General features: G+C 44.0%; 2 protein-coding genes across 2 annotated transcripts; one reads left to right on the top strand and one right to left on the bottom strand.

Annotated features, from left to right (window-relative positions):
* Positions 1–9,408: 9,408 nt before the first annotated feature.
* On the top strand, positions 9,409–13,576 carry LOC146182258 (phospholipid scramblase 2-like). Its single transcript, XM_084575918.1, has 3 exons — positions 9,409–9,561; positions 12,390–12,719; positions 13,457–13,576. Exons 1-3 carry the CDS (start codon positions 9,409–9,411, stop codon positions 13,574–13,576), a joined length of 603 nt encoding a protein of 200 aa, XP_084432044.1.
* A 4,909-nt stretch (positions 13,577–18,485) lies between these two features.
* Positions 18,486–26,332, bottom strand: LOC146182257 (required for excision 1-B domain-containing protein-like). The gene is made up of 5 exons (XM_084577324.1): positions 26,210–26,332; positions 24,539–24,627; positions 23,146–23,350; positions 20,500–20,588; positions 18,486–19,966 (listed from the first exon to the last, which is right to left on the bottom strand). The coding sequence occupies exons 1-5, from the start codon at positions 26,210–26,212 to the stop codon at positions 19,897–19,899; spliced, it is 456 nt and encodes a 151-aa protein (XP_084433450.1). The 5' UTR covers positions 26,213–26,332; the 3' UTR covers positions 18,486–19,896.
* Positions 26,333–26,409: the final 77 nt, after the last annotated feature.

The raw sequence follows: 26,409 nt of genomic DNA, 5'->3' as shown, positions 1-26,409 counted from the left end.
CATTCGTGCGCGACGGATCGAAACACACAGCTATTGCATTGCCCTCTTAAGGTGCGTTAAACGGTCTCAAACATTTTAGTTCCCACTCACTCATTTCGCAGGTCATAACCGCCCGAAGCCAGACCTTGAAGGTCTAGTCTCGAGCTAAAAGCGATACGGAACGTTGCGCGCATTCGCGCATAGCCTATCTCGCATTTCGGCAACTTGGCTTAATCGAATGCAATTTTGTTAGTTCGCAAGTTACGACCTCCACTGACGTTCCTAGCGCTATTGCAATAAATGCTAAATAAAGATGTGTTCAGCGATGGTGTAGTTCCAGTCAGTGTCAAGGATGGGGCTGCGTTGAAGATAGTTATTTAAGAGCGTTGTCGATTACTGTATACCGTACTTGTATTTCCCGCTTTCTCGTTCATTTCTCCGTCGCTCTCAGATTCAAGGTGGCGGTCAAGTCACGTGATGATAGCTATAACATTGCAAATATTTTCCGATAGTCAGTGATGAGAAAGAGAGTGAGACAGTCTGTATCTCCCTTCCCCTCCCTCTCGGGTATTCCGGTTGAGTAGTCGGGCGTCTTAACCGCTGAGCCACCATAGCGGGGCTCAGTTTACTGGCATTACCTAAACTGTTTGGTTTGGTTTAGTTTAGTTTGTGGGGTTTAACGTCCCAAAGCAACTCAGGCTATGATAGACGCCGTAGTGGAGGACTCAAAAAATTTCGATCACCTGTTTTTCTTTTTTTTTTTTTAATGTGCACTGATATCGTACAGCACACGGACGCCTCTACATTTCGCCTCCATCAAAATGCAGCCGCCGGCGGTCGGGTTCGAACCATGATTACTCCAACATAGTCAGCGTCTTACCACTGCACCACTACGGCGGGGTACCTAAATTGTGTAAGGACGCCAAAATGTTTTCGCAGGCTGGTTGGTGAAGCGTTAACAGCGCAGGCATAGACAAACATGCTAGAAAGAAGACCGACAAACACAAGGACTCATTTTTTTTTTAATTGCTCGCTGTGATGTTCACAATTTTTGTACGCACTTTTTAGGGCGTCAGCAATAATTTTGAGCGTTAAATGGAGAATTAACCATGTTCATAAAGTGCTTTGGAAGCTTATTTACCATCTGATTGTTACTTATGTAACTAATTATAAATCTCTGTTTTGCGACAATCAACGGTCTTGAGTTGGAATCAGCATATAAGATTACAGCGACTGGCCGAAAATGGCTATACAGTGTGAAAGAGAACTGGACAAGAGTTTGGAGGGAGCCTCAGTTCGCAAGCCGAGACAACGTTTCCACAAGAGACCATACTGTTGCGTTCTACCGGCCACAGACCGGCAGCTACGCGATGATAGCCAGGCAGATTCGCAGAGCGAAAAGACGACGCTTTATTTCCGGCTCGGAAATATATAAAGAAAAGAAAGGAGAAGAACCAGCGCATGCGTCGATGGTCCTTCTTTCCTTCTTCCCCTCCTTTCTTTTCTTAGCATCGTCTATCAGATCATTCGCTTCGAAATAGGCTTGAACCTTGACAAGGTACGGCTGCCACTTATCTTTTTCGTCTTCGAATTCCGGTAGCCTGTGTGCCATGGCTGATCCTTGGCGGTGGGTTCCTTCTGCTTGGCTGCCGTGCTTGGGCGTATTGCTGGCTTCCTTGCTGCAACAAAATCCTCGTCGCCACTGTTGCGTCCTACCGGCCATTAGCCGGCAGCTACGCGATGATAACCAGGCAGATTCGGAGAGCGAAAAGACGCTTTATTTCCGGCTCCGAAATATATAGAGAAGAAATGAAAGGAGGGGAAGAAGGAAAGAGGAACCATCGACGCATGCGCTGGTTATCTGCAGCACATACGAAGACGAATCTCCTTGTCGAAGCGTTGGCTCGGCTAGCGAACTCCGGCTCCTGATCAACCCTTGTTCAGTACTGTTTCATAATAAGCAGATAAGTAACGCCTGCGGATCAGGCCCCGCCGGGGTGGTGCAGTGGTAAGACGCCCGGGTAATGTGCCGGAGTACCCGGGTTTGAACCCGACCTCGGCGGCTGCGTTTCGATGGGGGCGAAACGAAGAGTCGTCCGTGTGCTGTGCGATGTCAGCGCACGTTAAAGATCCCCAAGTGGTCGAAATTACTCCGTAGCCCTCCACTACGGCTCCTCTTTCTCTCTTTCCACTTTCACTCCCATCCATCCTCCCTTCCCTTACGATGCGGTTGCGGTGTCCACAAAAACAAGTGAGACATTTACCGCGCCTTTCCCTTCCTATAAATCAATCAATCATCAAAGGAGGGTTGAGATCTGGGTCAGTTGGTACATAGAGAATAAAAACCAGCCAAGGGACGAGGACGAAGAAAGACGATGTACACACGGAAGCTGGAACTAACAACTGTGCTTTATTGAAATAATAACATTTCCCAAGAAACCTTGCAAGGCATGCGCAGCTCGACGTCCAACAACCAGCATAAAAGTGACAAACAAAAAGCAACGCTTCGGAGATAGCCAAGATACTAGGGTCTTTGAGATAAATAACTTATTTCTTTCTGCATCAACGATATGGATGCTGTGCTAATACAATTATCTCCTTGCATACTTATGTGATACGCTTCAAGAACTTCGCGCTCTACCTTACCCTTGCCCCTACCAAGAAATGTGACATTTGAAAACAGCGGATAACAACAGCGGATAAATGTCACATTTCTTGGTAGGGGCAAGGGTAAGGTAGAGCGCGAAGTTCTTGAAGCGTATCACATAAGTATGCAAGGAGATAATTGTATTAGCACAGCATGCATATCGTTGATGCAGAAAGAAATAAGTTATTTATCTCGAAGACCCTAGTATCTTGGCTATCTCCGAAGCGTTGCTTTTTTATGCTGGTTGTTGGACGTCGAGCTGCGCATGCCTTGCAAGGTTTCTTGGGAAATGTTATTATTTCAATAAAGCACAGTTGTTAGTTCCAGCTTCCGTGTGTACATCGTCTTTCTTCGTCCTCGTCCCTTGGCTGGTTTTTATTCTCTGAATCAATCATCAGGTCCCCGGAGGCTGTTTTCACAAGCATAAACATAATAATGCTCCTTCAGAGGAATCTTCTTTGCCTATTCGTCATTATTCAGACTCAAGTTAGACTACGTGGGCTTTTTTCTAGGACCCATTTACCAAAACTAGCCTACAAGCAATACTAGAGCAAGGCAATCCCATTTATATTTTCTAAATACAATTCAACAGGCTCACCAAATGCCATAATGGGAGTGAACAGGGTTGAAACGTTAGTAGGATGCCAACTTCTCCAATTAAAATTTATTTTTCTAAAACATACGGTAAGTTGTCAGTGTGCACAGATCATTTTCCGCGACACGCTCAACAAGACATCGTCACTCTAATTCACTAGCCCCATTCACCGCTAGAAAGAACGTATTTAGGCAGGCTTTCTTCCTCGCACCATAAGTGATAAGAATGCTTTACTTATGACTGTATCAAATATCGTAGATTCCAGTGAGAAAAAAAAAATAGAAGATTAACGTTATCTAGGTTGGTTTGTGGGGTTTAACGTCCCAAAGCGACTCAGACTATGAGAGACGCCGTAGTGGAGGACTCCGGAAATTTCGACCACCTGGGGTCCTTTAACGTGCACTGACATCGCACAGCACACGGACGCCTTGCTTTTCGCCTCCACCGAAAAGCGGCCGCCGAGGCCGGGATTCGATCCCGCGTCCTTGGGCGCAGTAGTCGAGCGCCGTAACCACTGCGCCACCCCGGCGGGGTAACGTTATCTAAGTTACCGGTATTGTTTCTTTAATTGCATTCAATTGTTTCAGTTCTTGTTTTGATCTATATCGCATTGTATTGTTCCTCCATGCTAGTGCCCTGAAAGGTCTGCAGTATTACGTAAATAAATAAATAAATAAATAAATAAATAAATAAATAAATAAATAAATAAATAAATAAATAAATAAATAAATAAATAAATAAATAAATAAATAAATAAATAAATAAATAAATAAATAAATAAATAAATAAATAAATAAATAAATAAATAAATAAAATGCCAGTAATTGTCATTTTATTGTCTGCTTAGGGCATTTATATTTGTACTCAATATAACACTAAACATTAAAAGGCTATAGCTTATGAATTATCGCACGGAAGGGAATCTCAAAGAAAAACAGGAGGCTGGCATGTGCAAGAATCATAAACTTACAATAATGCTATCAATGCATTCCACCAGAGTCTTTCATGCCATGAAAAGATGAAAAAATAATTAACTGGTGTAAAAAGCAGCTATTTCATATTCGTTATAAAGTATGAGCCACCAGAATAGATATTCTGGTGGCTCATACCACAATTAGTAAGAAAGAAACCCATCAACGAATTAGCGGTGAAGGGGAGGGCCGAAGAGTTCAGGATCTCGCTACAGAATAGATATTCAGCCCTAACCGAGGATGGCGACATCACCCTAGAAGCAATGAACAATAATTTCAGAGACATCATTATCGAGTGCGCTGCAGAAGTAGGCGGTAAGATAGTTAGAGAGGATACCGGTAAGCTGTCTAAGGAGACGAAATATTTGATTAAGAAACGCCAGTGTATGAAAGCTTCCAATCTAACAGACCAGATAGAATTGGCCGAGATATCAAAGCTAATCAATAAGCGCATGGGTGCCGATATAAGGAGGTATACCATAGAGAAAATTGAGCATGCTGTAAAGAACGAGGGCAGCCTAAAAGCGGTGAAGAAGAAATTGGGAATAGGCGAAAACCAGATGTATGCGCTAAGGGACAGGGCGGGCAACGTCATCACGAATATGGACAAGATAGTCAAAGTAGCCGAGGAGTTCTATACAGATCTCTACAGTAGCCAAAGTAGTCAGGACCGTATTGAGATTGACGGTAAGGAAAAAACAGTTAGACGTTCCACCAGTGACGAAGGACGAGGTCAAGAAAGCATTAAAGACTATGGAAAGGGGGAAAGCAGCTGGAGATGAACAGATAACTATAGATTTGTTGAAAGACGGGGGGGATCTAGTGCTAGAAAAACTGGCCACTCTGTATACGCAGTGCCTGGTGTCATCGACGGTACCGGAACCATGAAATAATGCAAACATTATCCTCATTAATAAGAAAGGGGACGCTAAGGACCTTAAAAATTACAGACCTATCAGCCTCCTGTCTGTTAAGTATAAGGTATTTACTAAGGTAATCGCTAATAGAATCAGGACAACTTTAGACTGCAGTCAAGCAAAGGATCAAGCAGGTTTTCGGAAACGGTACTCTACTGTCGATCATATCCGTACCATCAATCAGGTGATAGAAAAATTCTCGGAATATAACCAGCCCTTATACATAGCATTCATTGATTGCGAGAAAGCATTTGACTCAGTAGAAACCTCGGCGGTGATGCAGGCATTGCGAAATCAAGGGGTAGACGAGCCGTGCGTGAAAGCGCTGGAATATATACCTATATAGTGGCTGCACAGCAACCATAGTTCTGCATAAAGAAAGTAACAAATTTCCATAAAGAAAGGTGTTAGGCAAGGAGACACGATCTCCCCAGTACTATTCACAGCTTGCTTAGAGGAAGTATTCAGAGACTTGGAATGGGAGCAGTTAGAGATAAGGGTAGATGGAGAATACCTCAGTAATCTGCGATTTGCTGATTGAACTGTAAATAATGATTGATGGCCTAGAGAGGAAGAATAGAAAGGTAGGCTTAACAACCAATATGCAGAGACTAAGGTAATGCTAAACAGCCTCGGGAAGGAACAGCAGTTTACGTTAGTTAGCGAAGCACTGGAAGTAGTAGGCGAATATGTCTACTTAGTACAGGTAGTAACCGCAGATCCGGGCTATGAAAAAGAAATAACGAGAAGAATAAGATTTGTATGGAGCGTATTTGGCAAACGCTCGCAGATTATGACTAGCAGCTTACCGTTATCACTCAAGAGGAAAGTATACAACAGTTGCATCTTACCTGTGCTCACCTATGGGGCTGAAACGTGGAGGCTAACCAAGAGAGTTCTACTTAAGTTGAGGACAACCCAGAGGGCTATGGAACGAAAAATCTTAGGGGTAACATTAAGAGATAGGAAGCGTGCAGATTGGGTCAGAGAAATAACTCAAGTTGCTGACATTCTAGTGGAAATCAAGAAGGAGAAATGGGCTTGGGCGGGTCACGTAGTGCGAAGAGAGGATAACCGATGGTCGCTTAGGGTAACAAACTGGATTCCAAGGGAAGGAAAGCGTAGCAGGGGGCGGCCGATAGTTAGGTGGGCGGATGAGATTAAGAAGTTCGCAGGGGTCAAGTGGATGCAGCTAGCGCAGAACCGGGTTAATTGGAGAAATATGGGAGAGGCCTTCGCCCTGCAGTGGGTATAGTCGGGCTGATGATAATGATGATGAGCCATCGACATGTACACAATCACCGATGTGATTTTTGGTTGTTGAACACAAGGTCATTGGCACGCTGCCGTCGGGTGGTGGTCCGCATCATACGCCTTTTACGTAGATGAATAACTTGAAGCTAATATGTCTGGAATGACGCCGCTATTGTCCCTGACTGAAATCAGTAAAAATGGCAAGCGGTCTCCCTCGACCACTTGGCTTACATAGAAGGCGAAGCCCACGCCGAAGTAGATGCTAATTGTTTTACTGGGGTCATCACGGTGGCATTGGCTCATTCGTCCAATCCAACCAACTCCAGCCCTGTAAACAACCCTTATTCGTGTCATGATGGCTGTGCAGAAGCAACGGTTGGTGAACATGTGCTTCCCATTCCTCAGCCCCACTTCCTTTGGCAATCCCATTATTACGTGATTATTGATACAGTTTACAGACATACATTCAGCCAAGCTGCGCTGGCCTCTCAGTCGCAACCTCTCTCAGTTAGTCGCAGGTATTGTCCTGTTCTTCGCACAGCGCAACGCCTTTGACTTAAAGACCGTGGTAAAGCTGCACTAGCCTAGCTGGTGACCCAGCGCAGTTCTACAAAAAAAAAATAATTATAATAATAATAAAACCTCCAACTTTTGTGCGCTGCTTGGTAATCGCCAAGGTTAGCTGCGCAAAAAACCGAAACTGACTTTGGGGGTTTGCCAGGCAGCGTACAGAAGATGGGAATGGGTATCGCATATTTTTTGTAGAACTGCACTGTCACACGTTAGTTAGTGAAACTTTGCCATAATCTTTATAGTCAAAGGCGTTAATTGCGCTGTGCGAAGACTAGGACAATACCTGCGCGAAATACTGAGAAGCCCCGCCGCGGTGGTGCAGTGGTTAAGATGCCCGACTAATGTGCCAGAGTACCCAGGTTCGAACCGGACCGCCGGCGGCAGCGTTTCGGTGAAGGCGAAACGGAGTGGTGTCCGTGTACCGCGCGATGACAATGCACGTGCCAGGCGATCGAAATTTCCGGAGTCCTCCACTACGGCATCTGTCATTGCCTGAGTCGCTTTGGGGTGTTAAACGCTACAAACCATACAAACCAAAACAAAATGCCCCAAAACCAGCTGATCGCCAACGTGAAGCGTTGATGCATTTCAGGATCTTTATTTCCGGCTTTATTCAAGAGCCTGAAGAAGAACCAGAAGAAATTACTATTCTCAAATATTTAGATGAGCAAATCGTCCTCTTCCTGAGGAATACATGTGCGTCCAGTCAAACCAAAGCAGCAATGAGAGCTAGTTGGTCGAAGTTTTTGGGTAAACTGCCCGCTACACTAGGAAGGAGAAAAACGAGGAAAACACGATGACCGACGTAAAAGGACAAGAGTGCTTGTCCTGTTACGTTGATCGTGCTGTCTGCCTCGTTTCTCTTCTTCCTAGCGTAGTTCAATTTCGTCAAAAAGTGTGAAGTCTCGAATTGTTAGTATTCCTAAACATTCTTCATTTCGCCCATGCGTTTTGCTTTGCAAAACCTACATCGCATTGCATTTCTCCCCATCCATAAAAAATACGTCATATCTGTTTGAAGTACCAAATATAGCCCGCTAAAGAATAGAACGTAAAATACTTTTTTTCATATATATCGGAACGAGCAAATTTAATGACGCCCCATGAAGAAACAGTAACATTAGTGATAAAGGAAATGCATTTGAAATAATTCGTTTGTGTTAATGCAGAAGTGGAAGCAGAACCATCAGCTCCCTCACGATAGCTGCCAATAGCAGTCCATGTCTTCATGCTGCTATCGCTTCTTTTCTCAACATTATTTTTATCGGCGGTATAAATGCTCTAGCCTTACCGCAGCAGATGAGGAAAGTAATACCCGGTATTGAGGGAACGAAGCTTAAGGCAACAGCTATCATAACTCACAACTGTGCAAACCGCAATCTCTATTTTAGAAATAACCAACACTGGGCATTGTGTATCTTCACCCGGCTGATAACAGTGGCCCGCTGCTTTCTATTGTGTATTGGATCGTTACCAACGCTTGGCTGGCACATAGCAAGCATTATTTCACATGAATCCTAAAAAAAAAAAAAAAAATCTGTACAGACACGTTGCGCCACCTGGTGAATGTAAATGCGAAATTTCGTCGCGCACTATCGCGACGCCCGCTCCACGAGCTTCCTTCTGTGGTGCAAGCCACCATATATTACCGGAAGACCGATATACCCTCCATACTCTTTCTTCTTCCCTTATAGCGCCCAATTTCAGTCCTACTCCGCTACGCTAGGTCACTTGGTGTGATGAGGTGATTAAGGCTTACAATCGTAGGTACAGATGCCTTGTTTCTAATCTATATCGCAAACAACTCGACCATCATATGCATCCTAAAGGGGAAGGAAAAATGGCGAGCGCTTAAGTCACCATACGTGCAGCAAAGTGAAATAATTTTGGCCACCTCGCTGCGATTCTTTTAACGCCCTGATTCCTTGAGAGAAAGAGAGAGAGATAAAAAGAGGTAGAAATAGAGTCTCTCCGGAGAAAGGCAGACTCTCCCTTCCTTTCTAGAGATGGAGAGTCTCTCTTCTCCTCTCTCTAGAGGGAAGGAGAATGTAGAGTGATAGAGAGTGGGTCTCTCTTTACTCACTCTCTTTAGAAAAAGAAAGAGTCTCTTTCTTCAGCGACAGAGGAGAGGGGTGAGGTAGGTGAAGGAGACCGGGTTGGGAAGGGAGAGAAGGGGGGGGGGGGGGCGAGACTCTCACTACTACTCTTTTTTTTTTAAAACGTTAAACAGAGCGTCACTCGTTGGTAGGGGATGACGTCATTTCATTTACAGGTTGAGTGTAACACTTTCTGCGGTCGGACGCACACTCATGATCCTATAAAAGTTTTCGCCTTAATGCAGCACACGGTGAAAGACCCGTAGATATACGGCTTCAATAACTATCCTGTTTCGGCGCGCGCGCAGCCTGGTTAATAGGCTACCAGCACAGGAACAAGTACGTGGTGAGGAACAGCACGGGCCAGTTCGTGTACATGGCGGTGGAGCTGACCAACGTTCTGTGGCGCCATTACTGTGGCGCGGGGCGGCCCTTCGAGATTGGGCTGTTTGACTACCGCGACGTGAAAGTGATGCGGCTGTCCCGGCCGCTGCGTTGCGACTGCTGCCTCTGCTTCTGCTGCCTGCAGGCACGTAAAGCCACATCCCTTTTGAACTCGAATACGCTTGGAAACGGACGCAAAGAAAATGATCTAGGAGTGTCATGACATGAGCTGGAAATATTAAGAGAAAAAATTGGTTGTACTTTAGCCCCGCTTAACCTTGTTAGACGAAGCGAAGGTGTCGTTTTGCTTTGCTTTGGTTAGGCTTAAGTTTAGGCAAGTGCAGACATATGGTTTTGCAGACGTCAAACTTTCGAGACTAAAGTCGAGGACGCCGTCAACTACAAGAGGGAACACCTGATCTGCGGTCAAAAATCAAGTGGTGGTTCACCATAGGTGGTACCATGGTTAATCTACATAGCTACACTGTGACCTCTGGCTCGTTGAAGGTCAAGCGGCCTGCCAGGTTGGCCTCGGCTGATACATGACGTATGCGAAGCTGTCACTTCAAAAATGACGGCAAATTTGGTGTAGTTAGCCCAAATGCAAATTAGATGCACTCGCACTTCAGTTATGTATCCGGTTTTGGTTTCAGGTCACGCATACTGATCAGCGTACAGTCCTAACCTACCACAGTATGTGAAAGGCTACCATGCTCTGTTTCAACCGTGTCGTAGGGATAAGGTCTGCACTGCCTATAGGAGATAGCGAGTCTGGACTCAGAATACGAGGTGGTTTCGAATTGCAGTTCAAAAGTGCTACCCTAGTTCGGAGCTCTTGTCAGGTCGGCCATGGCATGTGGTCACGCGACTTCCGACAGATCACCTACCAACAGTCACTTTCCACAGGCATGCTCTTAAGCAGAAAAACACGAAAAAAACACACAGGAAACTCTGGAGTCGGGGTCTCGCTGCTAGCGCTCTATAAACACGGACCCGCAGACGGCAGTGATCCATGCAAACTTTTCCATGGTGTTCTTGTACTGCTGTAAAATATTTTTCGCGGTTTCAGGGAAATCAAATATTACAATATAGACGCTAGCGTAACCGTTGTTTCTGCTGTACGAGGGGCTTGGCGGAAGAACACAGATTAAAAAAGCTAATCGTGCCGCTACAGTAACCTCCGTGCATGTTGATTCTTTTTGTTGTCTGTTTTAGTCTGTGTGTGTGTGTGTGTGTGTGTGTGTGTGTGTGTGTGTGTGTGTGTGTGTGTGTGTGTGTGTGTGTGTGTGTGTGTGTGTGTGTGTGTGTGTGTGTGTGTGTGTGTGTGTGTGTGTGTGTGTGTGTGTGTGTGTGTGTGTGTGTGTGTGTGTGTGTGTGTGTGTGTGTGTGTGTGTGTGTGTGTGTGTGTGTGTGTGTGTGTGTGTGTGTGTGTGTGTGTGTGTGTGTGTGTGTGTGTGTGTGTGTGTGTGTGTGTGTGTGTGTGTGTGTGTGTGTGTTTGTTTGTATGTGCTCATTACGGCTGCCTGATCAAGTTTATTCTGTACTGGACCGTCTACTAGCGCCGCGGCTATCGGTCCAAATATTCTTTATGTATTTCGTTTCATACAAATAAAGATCACTTTGACTGATTTATTTATTGATCGATTGATTGATTGATTGATTGATTGATTGATTTTACTCTTCCGGCAGCTGTCCGGAACTTGCTTGTTCCTTATGACTGTTTCCAAAGCTTTTAATAACGTTTCCTTACTTCTTGAACCAAGTTCATTAATCAGCTTGATCGGAATTCCATCTATTCCTGAAGATGTGTTTTTAGGAATATTTTTTCTGCTTTTTTCCAGTTTAGATTGGTCAGTTCTAAGCTGGTTTGTATTCTGCTATCTTATGTTGCTTCCTGATTTGCGGAGGTTACCCTATCGTCGCTCTTAAATGACCCGGCTATAACGGATGTAATGTAATTCAGTGCGTTGTCTCCCTTTAAACAATTTCCCTCGCTATCTTGAATCCGGTCATGCTTTCTTTCTTTTTGCCTAACCAGCTTATATGGTTTCAGAATTTTCTTGGTCCGCCTCTAGAGGCATCGTGTATGTCAGCCATCCAGCGATCGGTAGAGTGCTTTATTTTACTTTGGACAAGGGCCTGTACATCAAGTTTTTTTTTTTTTTTTCGATACGATTCTCATTTTCGGTCGATTTCCTCCTGCGATACCTATGCTTTCTTTGCCTCTCGGTATTCCCTTGAAACAGCCCGTCGTTGTTTAATGGCTTCCCTGATTTCCTTATTCCACCAGCTCCGTGGCTACCTCTTTCCATTCCAGCGGTTTGCTACTTTAACCTCCTTAATTTTCCTCCTTATGAGTAGTTACGACGGTACCGTTACGGTAGCACCGGTAGTACCGCCGTAACGGTACCGACCGTTACGGCGGTAGCAAGCGGGGGCGGCCTCTGGGAAATTGAGCTTGTAGCACTGAAACGAATTCTGTCACCAGCTCCAGTTCTACAAAATTTGGGGGACACGCAGCCTCCTTTCTGTGGCTCATCTTACGTATCCTTGTTCACTTTCAACTGGCTCAGTGAGTGATTCTTTCATTTTGTGCATCTATTATCTAGCACATTGCCATTATTACACAGACTCGGGCTACAATATTGGGCGGAAGGCCAGCGGACGTAGATACAAAGACCGGCTTAAACCAAGCCGTATGAACGTACCTGCGTATACCTAGTTTTAGCATGTCTGACGCCGGATCAAAGGGTCCAAATTTTCCGGTTTAAGTTCCCTCAATTTTTTTATGTTCGTAGAGCAACAAGACGAGGACGAGGGGCAAGACACAAGCGTTTCCTCCTCTTTCGTGCTATGAAACATTAAAATTGAGTTGAACAGGATTGGCTCACCATGCCAATTTTTCTGTTGTACGCAAAAATTGCATACTACATTGGCAGGAGGATATGCGAGAGCAAGAATTTCTCTGTGCAGGAGATGGAGGTCCGTGCGCCCCCTGACGTCATCATCGGCTGGGTCCGGCAGGAGTGCACTGTTTTCTACCCTTACTTCTCGGTGCTTGACAACAGAAGAAGGGTGGTGCTTATGATAAGGGGCCCCTTCTTCCAAACGGCCTACGTATGCCACGACATTACCTTCGAGGTACTCTCCAGGGATGGTATCGTGAAAGTGGGCTTCGTAGCCAAGAACTGGAGCGGCTTGTTGCGAGAGTATTTCACGGACGTAGACAACTTCACTGTCTCCTTCCCAATGGACATGGAAATCAAGTGCAAGGCTGTACTACTTGGCGCATGCTTCCTTATTGTGAGTGTGCCGGCCTTTGTGCGTGGAATATCACTTCACTCGAAAACTACAAATACCTTCCTGCTTAAAACTTTAGTTTCATAATTATCTCATGTGCAGTAATATCTCGAGAGCCTGGTTTCTTTTTTTTTTTTTTTTAACACTGGCAAGGGTATAAGCTTGGACCATGGCAATGTATTTACACGAAAGGAGTAAACGCTTGAGATGTGGGAAAGTAGATGGAAGGCCTGCAAAACACCTTGGTCGATCTATAGTTGTTCCTCGCGGCAATAGCAATATTTAGACAAGTGGACTGACCTCCATAAGGTGCAAATGGACTTATGCGCGCTTGCCTTCATCTGAATAAAAAGGACACAAATTTGCTACTCTTTGTCGTGGGCCAGGTACATAAATGCACTTGCCCCCAAAGACGACATGAAAGATGCTTAAGTTGGCTTGTCTTCATCACGGGGAACGGGCAATAAGCGCTTGCCTCTGTCAGGACCTGAAAGCAACTTGTCTTCGTCAAGGACGTTAAAGAGACAAGTCTGTCAAAACTTTCTGGCTCACAAAGCAGCCACCGGATAGGTGACCTCCAGTTCTTGAAAAGCAGACAACGGGAGGCAATGTATTTTTAAAGCTATGGTATGCTACCCTATCAGTTTCAGCGTAATTGCTGTAGGTCAAAGCCGGCTCTGCCGGTTCACCTTTCTCGTGCTCCTCTAATTCATCTTTATATGCATTGCGACATTGTGCAGGACTTCATGTACTTCGGAAACAGGCGGGGGCAACCTGCGTCGATTGACCTCACCGCATATGCCTTGGACTCAGTCCGAAGCACACTCTTGGCAGCATCTGATGGATTTGTGCCTATATAGGCTATACTATTTAATCTACGACATCATCAGAAATACAGGCTCATAAATGTATTTTTGTTGTTTGCTTTTTTAGCACAAAGTTTAGGGAATACCTCAGGCGAAGTAGAATTTGTAACAAGTTTTCTCGAAACTTCGTAGTTAAAGAAAACTTGTCGTGGTACGGGGAATCGAACCAGGGAACTCTGCCTTTCCGGAACACTCGCCCTACTGACTGACATAACCAGGAAGGATAGTAGGGCGAGAACGAATTGATCGATCAGTAACTCGGAGTAGGAAATGCGTTAGTCCAAAGTTCTTTGGTTCATGGAGTTTAACGTCCCAAAACGACTCAGGCTATCAGAAACGCCGTATAGTGGATGACTCCGGAAGTTTCTACCACCTGGTGCTCACTAACATGCACTGATATTGCACTGCACACAGGTGCCTTGCTTTTCGCCTCCATCGGACAGTGCGACAGTGTTCGAAATTACTCCGTAACCCTATTCAGCCTCTCCATTCTTCCATTCTTCCTTTCTATCTTTCTTTCTTTCTTTCTATTCATTCATTTATTTACTTATTTATTTATTCATTACATTTTCAGATTATACATATATATATATATACGGAAATTCTATACACAAAGTTAGAGTGCGTTATCAAGACAGAAACCTAAACCTCAACTCAATTGCCACATTAGACTTCCTTATAGCAGAACCTCCCTTCGACGACTTTCAGAAGACCGCACGAAATCGTGGTATAATCAAGGCATCGTATAATAATAAACCTTGCAAGACTGATGCATTCACGTTATGAACACACCCGCTACTTCTGCTGGCAAAACTAATGATGATTCTTTCCTCGCACGTTATGAAAGCACCACAAGTTTCTTTCTATGAGAGTTACACCTTTACTCGCGTATTTTGCGCACTTATAGTGCAAAAGCACTCATGCTGCCTTCTATACCCAGCGCAAGAAACTATCTGTCCACGGCCAAGGCCGTGGATTCGGAGTTTCGATTCGGATGAGCAAAAACGAGCCCGGATGGTACGCTGAAAGACCAAGTGACAAATCAAACTCGGTCCGGTAGTTTCGGATTCGGGTGAGCAAGAACGAGCCCAAATGATCAGCTCGCGAGGCCCGAGTGACAAATCGAACTCGGCCCGGTAGCTTCGGATTCCGGTGAGCAAGGAGGAGCCCGAATGATCAGCTCGCGAGGCCCGAGTGACAAATCGAACTCAGCCCGGTAGTTTCGGATTCCGGTGAGCAAGAACGATTACGAATAATCAGCTCGCGAGGCTCGAGTGTTTCTAATTCGCCAGGATTGCACCAATTCGTGCTAAAATGCGCTTAGTCGCATAAACGGCCCGGGCGATAGATTACTGGGGTTCCCCTATTGTTTCACTATGCAGTACAAGTCAGATTAACTTTATAGCGATACCAATGCAATGAACGCTTGGGCGTCGGCAAGGGCACTTCACCCCAGCCTCACCCCCATCTTTCAAGTCAGACCAGCACACTTGCCCCTCTCACATTCCCTTCATCCCCTCGTGCGTCCTTCTGTTCCCGTTGACATCCCTCACAAAACTTTCTAGGATGCTTATTTCGACCCCAAAAAAAAGTGCGGAAGGGGGGCGGAAGGTATTTCTCTAACACTCCCCCCCCCCCTCCCTCCTAGCCTCAAGACAAAATTCTGCCGACGGCCATGATTGAATTCGAAAGTTTCAAGCTACAAACGAGCAATATCTTCATTGAAATTAGGCACCACCAGAGTATATACTAAAACTGACAGCAATACCAGTACAGTAAAATGTTCTGATCATTAAGGAGCTGTATCGAATGACCAGCAAATGCTGCCATTTATCAAATAACCCACCTCTCCCGACTTGCGTGATACAGCGCTGACTGCATTACATTTAATTCGCGTAACGACCAGCGTATTGAATTTGATAGCTCCACTGCTTTTGTCAGGGAAAAATAGTTCAACCGCATATAGCTTCAGCCTCACTTTTTTAAGCTTCCCACATATGACTGCGGCGGCTGTGTTCTGATTATATAAGTACCTGTCATTGGCCCCTTTAAGCCCGTATTATCATGGTTCTACTATTCCATGCGGGAAACCCGAAGCCGGCACAAAAAAAAAATAAAAAAAAAAAGAACTCTACATGCATAGATGCATTGAGTACATGAGCGAGCGTTACTTGTCTGACGAATAATTCCAAGACAAATAGGGTTTTACACTTTCCAACAGGTATACAGGCTCCTCAATGTATTTTTAAGCTGTGGCCTTGCAAGAAAAAAAAAAGAAAGCTAGCAAAATCTTTAATATTGGACTACTTTCAAAATGCCTGATGTCCACTGGAATGATCGCATCAATTGTCAGATTTCAGCTCTTAAGTGTTATGCTGTACTAGTGTGTATTCTCCCTCTTAAAGTTATGCTCTTACTTTATTTCGCTTACACAATATTGCCGTACTGCACGGGGCACTATTTTGGTTACAAATTTTCCCAAAATACATCTTCATCAAGAAACAGCTACGGCATGCATCGCTGCCTGTAGGGCCATCTTCCTCTCTTCCCTTACGGCGCGGTTCAGGTGTCCACATACACAAGTGTGACAGATACTGCGCCTTTCCCTTCCTGTGAACCAATTATTATTATTATTATTATTATTATTATTATGCATCGCTGCTATACCTTACTGTTCCTTCACATCTGGCCTCTTTTCAAAGCATTAAAAAAATAAAAGAGCACAGCAGAATCTGCATTGGAGTAATGCAAAAGCACGGATGCTGCTGTTGGTTGCTTCTGGTTGCTTAATTCACTCCTTGTTTACCCATTTTAGTCTTGGGTACTTTAAAATCCTTGTTATTACGAGTGTGCTCTCGTAATAACAAGGATTTGAAAGTACCCAAGACTAAAATGGGTAAACAAGGAGTGAATTAAGCAACCAGAAGCAACCAACAGCAGCATCCGTGCTTTTGCATTACTCCAATGCAGATTCTGCTGTGCTCTTTATTTTTTTTAATGCTTTGAAAAGAGGCCAGATGTGAAGGAACAGTAAGGTATAGCAGCGATGCATAATAATAATAATAATAATAATAATAATAATTGGTTCACAGGAAGGGAAAGGCGCAGTATCTGTCACACTTGGCGCACGTTAAAGATCCCCAGGTGGTCGAAATTACTCCGTAGACCTCCACTACGGCTCCTCTTTCTCTCTTTCCACTTTCATTCCCACCTCCCTCCCTTCCCTTACGGCGCGGTTCGGGTGTCCACAGAGCAAGTGTGACAGTTACTGCGCCTTTCCCTTCCTGTGAACCAATTTTTTTTTTTTTTTTTTTACTTTCAAATCGCACGTCAAACTTTTCCTATGGCCTTTAACGGTTGTACTTTCGGTTGCGTGACGTCACATCCTCTACGTCACATTAATTCACTTCTTGTTTACCCATTTTTAGTCTTTGGCGTCTCTCATAACCTGAGTCGCTTTGGACGTTAAATTCCACAAAACAGACATTCCAGTCCTTGATACTTTCAAATTGCGCGCCAATTCCTTCCTATGCCCTTTTTCGGCTCTACTTCCTGTTGCGTGACGTCACATCCACTACGGCACCCCTTTCTCTCTTTCCGCTTTCACTTCCACCTTCCTCCCTTCCCTTGCGGTGCGGGTGTCCACAGAACAAGTGTTACAGATACTGCGCCTTTCCTTTCCTGTGAACAAGTTATTCTAATTACCTAATTAACTTATTGGCCTAATTATTTTTCAAGCACAAGATTACATCACCCTCTATCGATTGACACAACTCATTAACCTCTACCGCTTCTCAATTACAACTGCTGCGGACACGATTTTCCGTGTTTTACCTGTAATTAAGTACCTAATTAACTTATTGGCCTAATGACTTTTTCGGACAACATTACGTCCCCCTCTATCGATTGACACGACTTATTAACCTCTGCCACTTCTCAGTTACAACTGTTGCGGACAGAAATCTGTGAACATAGCGAAGTAATGCTATCACATTAAAATCCTGTTAATTTCTGCATTATACAATAACAGACTTTTAAAGACTTACAAATCCTTACGGAGTAAAGAAAATTATATTGGCTATCCGAACTTGTGAAAAAACGCCCATATTCCGTGGACTAGACATAAGAAAATGTCATTTGTGCCTGCCCCTAGAGCATAGCATTAATCAAGAATTTTTTTATCCTTTCCAGAATTCGTTTTATTGAACATGTTTCTCTGAGCAAGTTTATATAAAGATACTAAAGTCCACATTTTAATTTTTGTTCTTTTTTTCCAGAGTGCTTCCCCATTAGGTGGTTTTATTTCACCCCCGTAGGCGAGTTCGCTCGCTATGGCGGTTGATCTTAAGTGCTTTTCTCTTGCCATGTACTCTAGCATAATAAACTGTTCGGGTACGTAACTGTGTTTGTCCCCTCTGGCTCGAACCCGCCGCAGTAACTTCTCGCACCGCGGGTTGGGGATCACAGCTGTCTGTTAGGGCTGCACGTCGGGGCTAGAAGGCGAATGTAGCGTCTACCCCCCCCCCCCCCCCCCCCTGGCGCATTCTTGCGAGAATAACCCCCACAACTCAAGGCCATTACTCTGGTGGCGATGTTTGTACTGCATTGCATAGCACAGCCAGAAAAGCAACAAAAGACAACCTACACAGCTTTTACAGTGGGGCAGTGACCGATACCACCGAACTTCCTTTGCACATAGAGGGTGGCCAGATTTTACCAGAAATGCCCTCACCTGATGCCCACTCTGCCAAAGCACATTCCCCTTTTAAAATTTAGCACAGGTACCTTTAATAAAGTACCACATATTGCAAAACTACGGGCTACTTTTTGTACTTGCACAAGATAACTCATCTGATGTGTCAAATGCAAGTTTCATGCACAGCCAAGGAACATAGGAAATTCATTCCTGTTGACATTTTTCTTTTATTTCAAGAAGCAGCCATTTCTCCAAAGCCTTGGATCGTAAATGCTGTGGATGGCGTTGCAAAAAAAAAAAAAAAATAAAATGGCACCTGGCAATTGGAGTCACTGCTCCACATTTCAAGAGCAGACAGGCAACTTCAGGCAACGTCGGCAACTCATCTGGTTTTTTCATGGCTTATGAAATTCAGTAAAAAAAAAAAGCAGTACACAAAACAGACTTTGCACACAAGGAGAGGAAGTATTGGGAAAGAGAATCAAGAGACAAAGAGAAAATGAAAAATTATCACTTGAGTTTTTCAAAAGTGACAAGTTTGGTTTTATCACAAAATGCTTGTCGAAATGATGTGTTTGAAGAAACTGCCTCCACATTGGCCTCCTTTAACAAGAACACAATCTCGTGGCTAATAGTTACTAATCCTCCACTGTATTTGTTGCAGGAAAAAAAAAAATAGTGCAAGAACGTAGTAGAACAGCAGAAAACACTACATCCATGAAGAGCAACTACACGATTTTTTGCCAGCCATTGCCTTGCAGTGACAAGCTTTACAAATGCATACACGCATGAACATCAAAGATCTGGGTCCGTCAAATGGTCCTTGCTGCCAGTACCTGGAACCAACTACATGGAATGAACAAGTAAAAGTAGCCACTAAGCTTCCACAAAGAGGCTGTTGCTCCTGTAGTTTTCTTAAAACACCGGGAGGGAAAGTGTGCGGTGAAACAAGTTCACCGAGTTGATATCGCAAGAAGTAGGTTACCAAATGGCATCCCCTTGCAGGCAGTGACAGCAGGCATAAGTTACGCCTAGGTCTGCTTGTTCAGCAAGAAATACATTTTTTTGTGAGGTATCAAAAGTTCCAGGAAACAACTGTCGTCATACTATTTCATTCAATACACAATGCTCATGCGGCATCTTTAACGTCAAAAGACGAACAATGCTGTTTATGTAAAGAAGCAATGATTGTACAGATGTGCAAAAGTAAAAAAGAGCACTGGACAATATGAACCTAGCAAAACAGAATTGAGATAATCCTGCACTGTCAGCTAGATGCAGTTGCCAAGGAAGAGCAACGACATGGCACACTGCTAAAATTCCGGCAACTCAAAAGCATTTCAATTATGCAATAGTTAAAAAAAATCTAAAATGTGGCATGGACAGGCAAAGCAATAAAAAAGGAAATGGGCAACGAATCTGAGATTCTTTGAAAAACTGAGCAAAGGGACGAGAAAAAGAAAAATGTATTAGGAAACAGAAAAGCTGAGAGAGGAGCAGAAGAAGAGTACAATATGGAGAAGAATTCTTGAGAAGTGTTCCTTGTTGAGGAATGCAGCTGAAGAGGCCATATGTTGGCAGGGTCTTTGTTGGCAGTAGTTTCTTGAACTCTGTCCCCTTATAAGCCATTCATCTCGTACTTGAGTTCCATGAGGTTCTCGTTTATCCGTTCTACCACACCGTTCAGCCTGAAACAATAATGACAATGAGATCACTGGATGATCTTGCCATTATAACTACGGTATGGTACATCCACGAACGGTGCCGGAATAACAGGTGTGACGCTTACCCTTTTAAATAGTAGTGCCCAAGCACATTCCATATAAGGGAATCGGCACTTCGGCATTATAGGTGATAGTTTAGACAAGGCAATGATAAATGCAGCAAAAGTGGTAACAGATAATGAGATTTCTAACTAACTAAATGAGGAAGCAAAAACTTTCAAAAATAGAAAACATGCATATTAGCAAGTTACTGTAAGAAGTTCTTAGCCTATCCAGAACTCTGACAAACAGCATGCAGAGATGAACATCCTATCTTTCTTTGTAGAACTATTTTGCTTTTCGCTACGAAGTATTAAAGCCTAGCTTAGTGCTTATATGAATTAGGACCTTTGAGTAATGATTCGGGAAAGCACCCATACTTCACTGGAAAAGTACTGCCTTCGAGCATGTGGGGCAATAAATCATTCAGCATAGAATACAATGTTTGCACCACTTGCCTTGCCTTCATTGATGCCACCTCAGCTTGATTCTTGTACTCCTCTGGATTGTCCAGCAGGTCTTGTTTAGCCAGCTGCAGCTTTGCTGTCTAAACAGGGCATCAGAAAGATAAATTACGAATACATCTATACAACCTGACTGTACAGCATCATGGCCAGTGTATTGACAGCATCGACAGTCTCAGCCCTGTTTCTTCGGTTTTATTACTTATGATGCCACATTCAAAGCACTGCCACTGAAGACTGGAGCTGCTAATGCAAGCTTCCCTCTGTTCTACGCAACTGCTGGCATAAGAGATGCACTTTTTTCTTGAGCAAAAATTTTAGGCCTGCATTCATTGCAGTAGTAAAGTTAGCAAGTGGCAAAAATTGATGTCCCAATAAACAGCACCTCTGTACATTACATATGCAAACAGATATTGCTACCACCATGAACTACCTCGGCACATTTTTTTTTTTTTTAAGTATAAAATTTGCACGAAAATATGTCAGCAAAACCTTTGCACAAAGGCGATGATACGGCGAAAGAAGAACACAGGAAGAAAGCACGAATGACAGTGAAGATGCCCAAATATCTTCAACTTCACATTCCTCTTATTTTTCGTGCACGCATTTCGTAACTTTATTGTTCAATCTTGCAAACAGTCATTGTGCATGAGGTGTGCACAGTGAATGCTTAATATACTAAACCCAAATATATCAAACTACTGCTTGTATCAAACTCATAATATCCCCTTAAAAATCCCATACAAAGGTTTATTCTTCCTCCTGAAAACAGTGCTTCTCCAATCCATTTTGCGCCTAGAGCTAGGTCAGCTGCATGGCACTGGGCGCCTGCTAGCAGCGCTAGCGCAGTAAAACCGTGTGACAATGTAAATGTGGGGGCGTGTTTGAAGGCAGGTGTTTGTCTGCTGGGCTTATTTTCGACACAATGCATTGTCATGCAAAGAAGCCAGCATTCCCTGCACTAGTCACACAGCGAGACCAGATGAGCTGACCAAAGGCTTGTGGCAGCTCTTACGTGGCCTACTTCTTTGCTGAAGGCAACGCGAAAATAAACTGTATGCCAATTTCAACCAAGATATTATTGCATTTATAATGTACTACTAATGGGGTACTTATGATCTGTGTTGGCTTCACACAAAGCACCATCCACTGCAGCTTTTATGCAATGTGAGCTAGGCCTAGTGATGCCTAGCAAAGCCATGTGCTGTAACACTCAGCATTTGGTTCATTTTAGTCTTCGTTTTTTGTACTGTTTTGCAATGCCAGCAGGCAGCATGTTCCTTAGGAAGCGAACTGCTAGTGTAGGTGCACCAAGTTCGAGATTCTGGGTTGCAAATAAGCTGATCTACCACCATATTTTATACACTGCATTATTGATGTAGTAAAAGCACTTCATAGTGAAGTTTGATACAGGAAAGTGAAACTGAAATGCCAATTAGTCTTCCATAGACAACCATACCTTTTTTTTTCTTTATAGTAAAGACATTTAATCAAATTGGTTATAGTAAAGTGCATCTGGCTGCAGCAAATTACCCCCCCCCCCCCCCCCCATGAAATGACATCGCAGCACGCATGTAACCTAGGATCAGAAGGCAAATTTTTCCTATGTTGAGGAAAAATACCGATTAAATGGCATTCGTTTTTCTCAATGGCTTTGCCCCTAGGCTTACCAGCATTCAGGGCAAGCCAGCTTTACAAGGACCTTGAAGCCGTAAGGCAAAACATGCAGCACATAGCTGCGAAAGTAAAAAAAGGCAGCACAGTCTGTTGAGTAGAAAATAAAAGTGCAGCGAGAAGTAGGGAAAAGAAAAAGCTGCCGAAATTTCGCTGCACTGGACAGCACTAAGCATGACACAGCAGTGGCAAGAAGTGGAGCAGCAGACTGTGCAGCACAGATCGCGCACAAAGAAAGCAGCTTTAAAACAAGCCCAAGATGGTGGCAATCGGCCGGCTGCAACGCCTGCGGCGCACGTGGGAATTTCAAGCACAATTCCTCTTTTCGGGGGGCATTTTTCGTGGCTGCCGTGACGTTTTGAAAGCAGATTTTATCACGTTTCCTAACCAAATTCAGCGTTAATAATTTGAATGCAGGTGCTCGAAAGGATAAACATTCAAAAATGAGTTTTTCTCAAAATAGATTTTAGACCATTTTAGACTGTTCAAAGACTCGCTAAAAGAAGCGTGCTCTCCCTCGAGACCAGCCGTGACCTAGGATGTCTTGCATCGAGGCACCCTATATACTCCCAAATTTTGACCAATCAAAAATGTTTCTTTTATACATGGGGCCTATAGCAAATTTCTCAACTGGTAGTATCAAAGAGCTCTACTGAGGCAGGCATCAGCGCACTTTTAATTTTCAGTAAACTTGCAATGGTTTCACCCGCCATTAACACTAATAACAACCTTTCACTATTGTAAACTGCAGAATATGATTAATAAGTTGCTTTTTGTTGGGAATAATTTCATCTAGGCTTATTATCATCAGCAGCTACATTTTCTAGCCTCTTCACTCATCAGGGAAATTGACCTAAAATAAATCAGGGAAAACTTGGAAAAGTCGAGGATTTTGAAAATAGTGGTTTGCTAGACGCCCTGATCATGAAGCATCTACAGTGCACTGAAACTCAAAAGGAACCTCACCAGTTCAAGCTTGATTTTCTCTTCCTCTTGTAACGCGCGCACATAGTTTGCGAGATGTGCAGAGTTAGACTCGAGCCGGAGCCGCCGTTCAATATCCATCATGCCATCAGAGATGCGTTTGAACTCTTGAGTCACCTCGCGCACCAGCTCTCGAAAGGTGGGAAAGTCGTAGTTTGGCGCTGTCGCCAGGTAGATCTTGTGGCCCCTGCTCGAAGGAACACAACAAATGCACTTGGCAAGTGCGCTTACTAACTCCAATGGTTTGTTTATTTTTCGTTTCTGCTGGAGCAAACATACAATAGTTCTGCCACTTCTACCGCTAGGTATGATACTACAGGCTGAACGGGTTGCAGTGCCCTAGAACTTCAAAATTATCACAGATGTCATGACACTAATGTAAGGCTTATGACGAGCTCATCAAGCATGGCCTTTCCATTGTTCGACAAGATGCATTTGCAATGCAGCTCATCTGAAGCAAAAAGACAGAATGAGTTCCCGGCCCCTGACCCCCTGAAGGAATAGATTTTCCTGCTCAACACTCATTTCTATTGGAGGTGGGAAATTTGATGAGAGATGCAAGTTTGACAGTTTCGAAGCCATCTATGAAGAAAGGCCAGTATGCTTTTATTCTCAAACATTGCTCAAGTGGACATACGAAAAGCAGAAGTGGAAGGTATAGACTGGCTGGCGAGCAAAAGCTGCAGCATCAGCACGGCTCAAGAACGAACACTGATAACTGCAAAAATACAGCTTGCAACTCTCAATGTGTTGCCACTCTACTATCTCTAGACAGGGCTATGAAGCATATTTGTTATCACCATATCAGTTCCTTGCCTCAATTTTGACACTGCCACAGCAAAGCCTGCTTACTTAATTCATATGATCTTATCAAAGTTCATGGTCCTCTTGATTAGAGGAGACTTTCCCACACAGTCTAGCATGTCACTAGCAAAAGTTGAAGGCACAGCAACTTAGATGTTACAATATACAAAACAAAATTGAAATTGCATCCCCTATATGATGAGGAAAGCTTGCCTCTGAATGCACAAATAATGAAAGAATGAAACACCACAAAGAAGCACTGAACACAAATAAAAGATGGTTGAAAAGCAAACAGAACACCCAACATCTCCACTTTACAAGGCAGTTGAAGGAAAGGCTACAACACAAAGAACAGACTAAAAATAAGTAGCTTTAATAGCAGGACTGCAATGACATTTGAGACTGCCAAAGCTAATGCGTCAATAGTCTTTCTTAAACATCTACATCCAACCAAAATATCAAGTGCAGCACGAGTTCTATGATGCAAGTTGTTAAAATCACATGTCATCTATCAAACTACAAGCAGAACTAAAAGCTAACAAGAGTTAACGAAGAGAAAAATCGAACTCACTCTTCAAAAAGTCTGTATGTGTATGCTCGTTCTTCCTGGAGACTGCAAATCTTCTTTAACAAGCTAAATACATCAGTGCTACTGTCAACCTGGAACACAAGAGCATAGATACTGCCATGAGTAATGAAAAAAAATTCTAGCCTTGGACACTTTCTTCTACAGCTACAGTAAGCCGACAAAAGTATGCCAAGGAACCAAGAGGAAACACAGAAGGGTGCACAAATGTTAAATGTATTCAAAGCACCAAGTTCTATAGTGTTCTACATAATTGTTAATCTACAGTACGGTACCACATTCAGTTACCAGCATAAATGTTAGCTCTGCTGTCCAGGTACCTTGAGAATAGCCAGCTGAGAAAAAGGTGAAGGCAGAATGTGGTTAAACATGCTCACCAAAGGCCACATGTGAATTCATGTTAGGGTACAGAATATCCATATTGTTCTGATAATCATTACCAGCAAGAAACGTATTTGCCAAGGGCATTACATACAGCACCAAAAGAAACTGCATGCTAATGAAACCACCAGAAGTCGTTTAATTCCCACAGCACCATTTTAAAGCCATTATTCATGTGCTACCTAAAATCGATGTTCCCTCCACAACCATACGAAAGATACCACGTAGTATGCACGCCGCTGGAGATGCAGAAAATTCGAGTTCAATCACCGGAATAAATTCCTCCTTGCAACGCAGCATCTGCTCACGACGTGTGCGCATCAAGCACACAAAGCCTAAGGCGCAGAAAGGGCGCGGAAGCGTTGTCCGACTTGAATGCGTAAGCGTACACGTTTTTGCGCGAGCCGACTTTCGATAAGAGGCCGGCACGTGCAACGAGCCAATTCCAGACCGGTACTGCGGTACGTCGCCGAGCCCATTTCCAGACAAAAGCCCCTGTATTTCGCTCTAACACTCGTTACGCAATTCGAATCGATTATGCCGCTCTCCGTGTGGAAATGACTGCGCTCGACGTCAATCAATGACGCTTAGCGAACTGAAACCTGCACCGGTCTCTAACACCACCTAAAAAAGTAAACATATCGAAGCGCTAATGAAAAACAGTTGCATGCCGTTGACCATTTCACACCTTCACCACGGTGAGACGAAAATTAAACAGTCATCTAGGACTAGTCGGAAACCTACACAGCCACGTGAAAACGAAGATGACCTATTTCGAACACAAAGATTTCACAAAGATTTCGAAAGGACCAGGGCGTCCTGGTCAAAGGCAAACCTGTTCCTGTCAACCGACACGCGTAACGCGGCCGGCGCCTCTGTTCGAAGCGTACTCGCTCCGATATTTCAAACCTGAAACCCGACCGCGGTGGTGCGACCGGCGCTCGGATGCCGAGCGTGGCAGGCGCCACAGCCTTGCCTTATGAGCGGTTAAATGAATGACGCAGTCGAGACGTCGACGTAGAACACAACATTTGACATGCTGAGCTTTCGACGTCAAGGCAATGGAGACGACGCGATTTCCTACAAGTCACGGCAAGGCCGAGCGCAGAGCCATGCCGCCGATCCGTGAACTCATGTACCGAAGAAATACACGACTGGGAATCGAATTTTCTAACTTCATAGCTGTCAACGATGTCCCAGAGTCGAACGCTGCTTCTGGTTTACGGAAATAGCTATCAGGTTACCACAATAGTGAGCATGCCGGAAGGAAATTACCATTTTTAAAGCCGGCGTTGCCTCCGTCAGCTGCTCCAATGCAACAGGTGCTGTGAAGGGGGGACGGCTCCAGTTGCCAGGAGCTGTTTTGTACGAAAAATACGGTTGCTGTTGGCGCCCTCTTTAACTAGCTCACGCTTGCTATTTGAACTCGATGAATTAGTGAACAATTAATTTTTGTTTTATTTATTTTGCGTTGT

This window comes from Amblyomma maculatum, chromosome 8 (assembly GCF_055883805.1).
Source record: "Amblyomma maculatum isolate TAMU_Amacu chromosome 8, ASM5588380v1, whole genome shotgun sequence".
In the NCBI taxonomy this organism is placed as follows: Eukaryota; Metazoa; Arthropoda; class Arachnida; order Ixodida; family Ixodidae; genus Amblyomma; species Amblyomma maculatum.
Note: the sequence above shows the minus strand (reverse complement) of the source record. Positions and strands in the feature narration are given on the sequence as shown.

Coding starts and splice junctions, on each gene's coding strand:
- LOC146182258 (XM_084575918.1), top strand. CDS start 9,409: ATGGCGGTGGAGCTGACCAACGTTCTGTGGCGCCATTACTGTGGCGCG. Junction 9,562..12,389: donor TCTGCTTCTGCTGCCTGCAG/GCACGTAAAGCC, acceptor TTCTCTGTGCAG/GAGATGGAGGTCCGTGCGCC. Junction 12,720..13,456: donor TTGGCGCATGCTTCCTTATT/GTGAGTGTGCCG, acceptor GACATTGTGCAG/GACTTCATGTACTTCGGAAA.
- LOC146182257 (XM_084577324.1), bottom strand. Junction 20,589..23,145: donor AGAAAATCAAGCTTGAACTG/GTGAGGTTCCTT, acceptor TGCCCTGTTTAG/ACAGCAAAGCTGCAGCTGGC. Junction 19,967..20,499: donor GTGGCATCAATGAAGGCAAG/GCAAGTGGTGCA, acceptor TTATTGTTTCAG/GCTGAACGGTGTGGTAGAAC.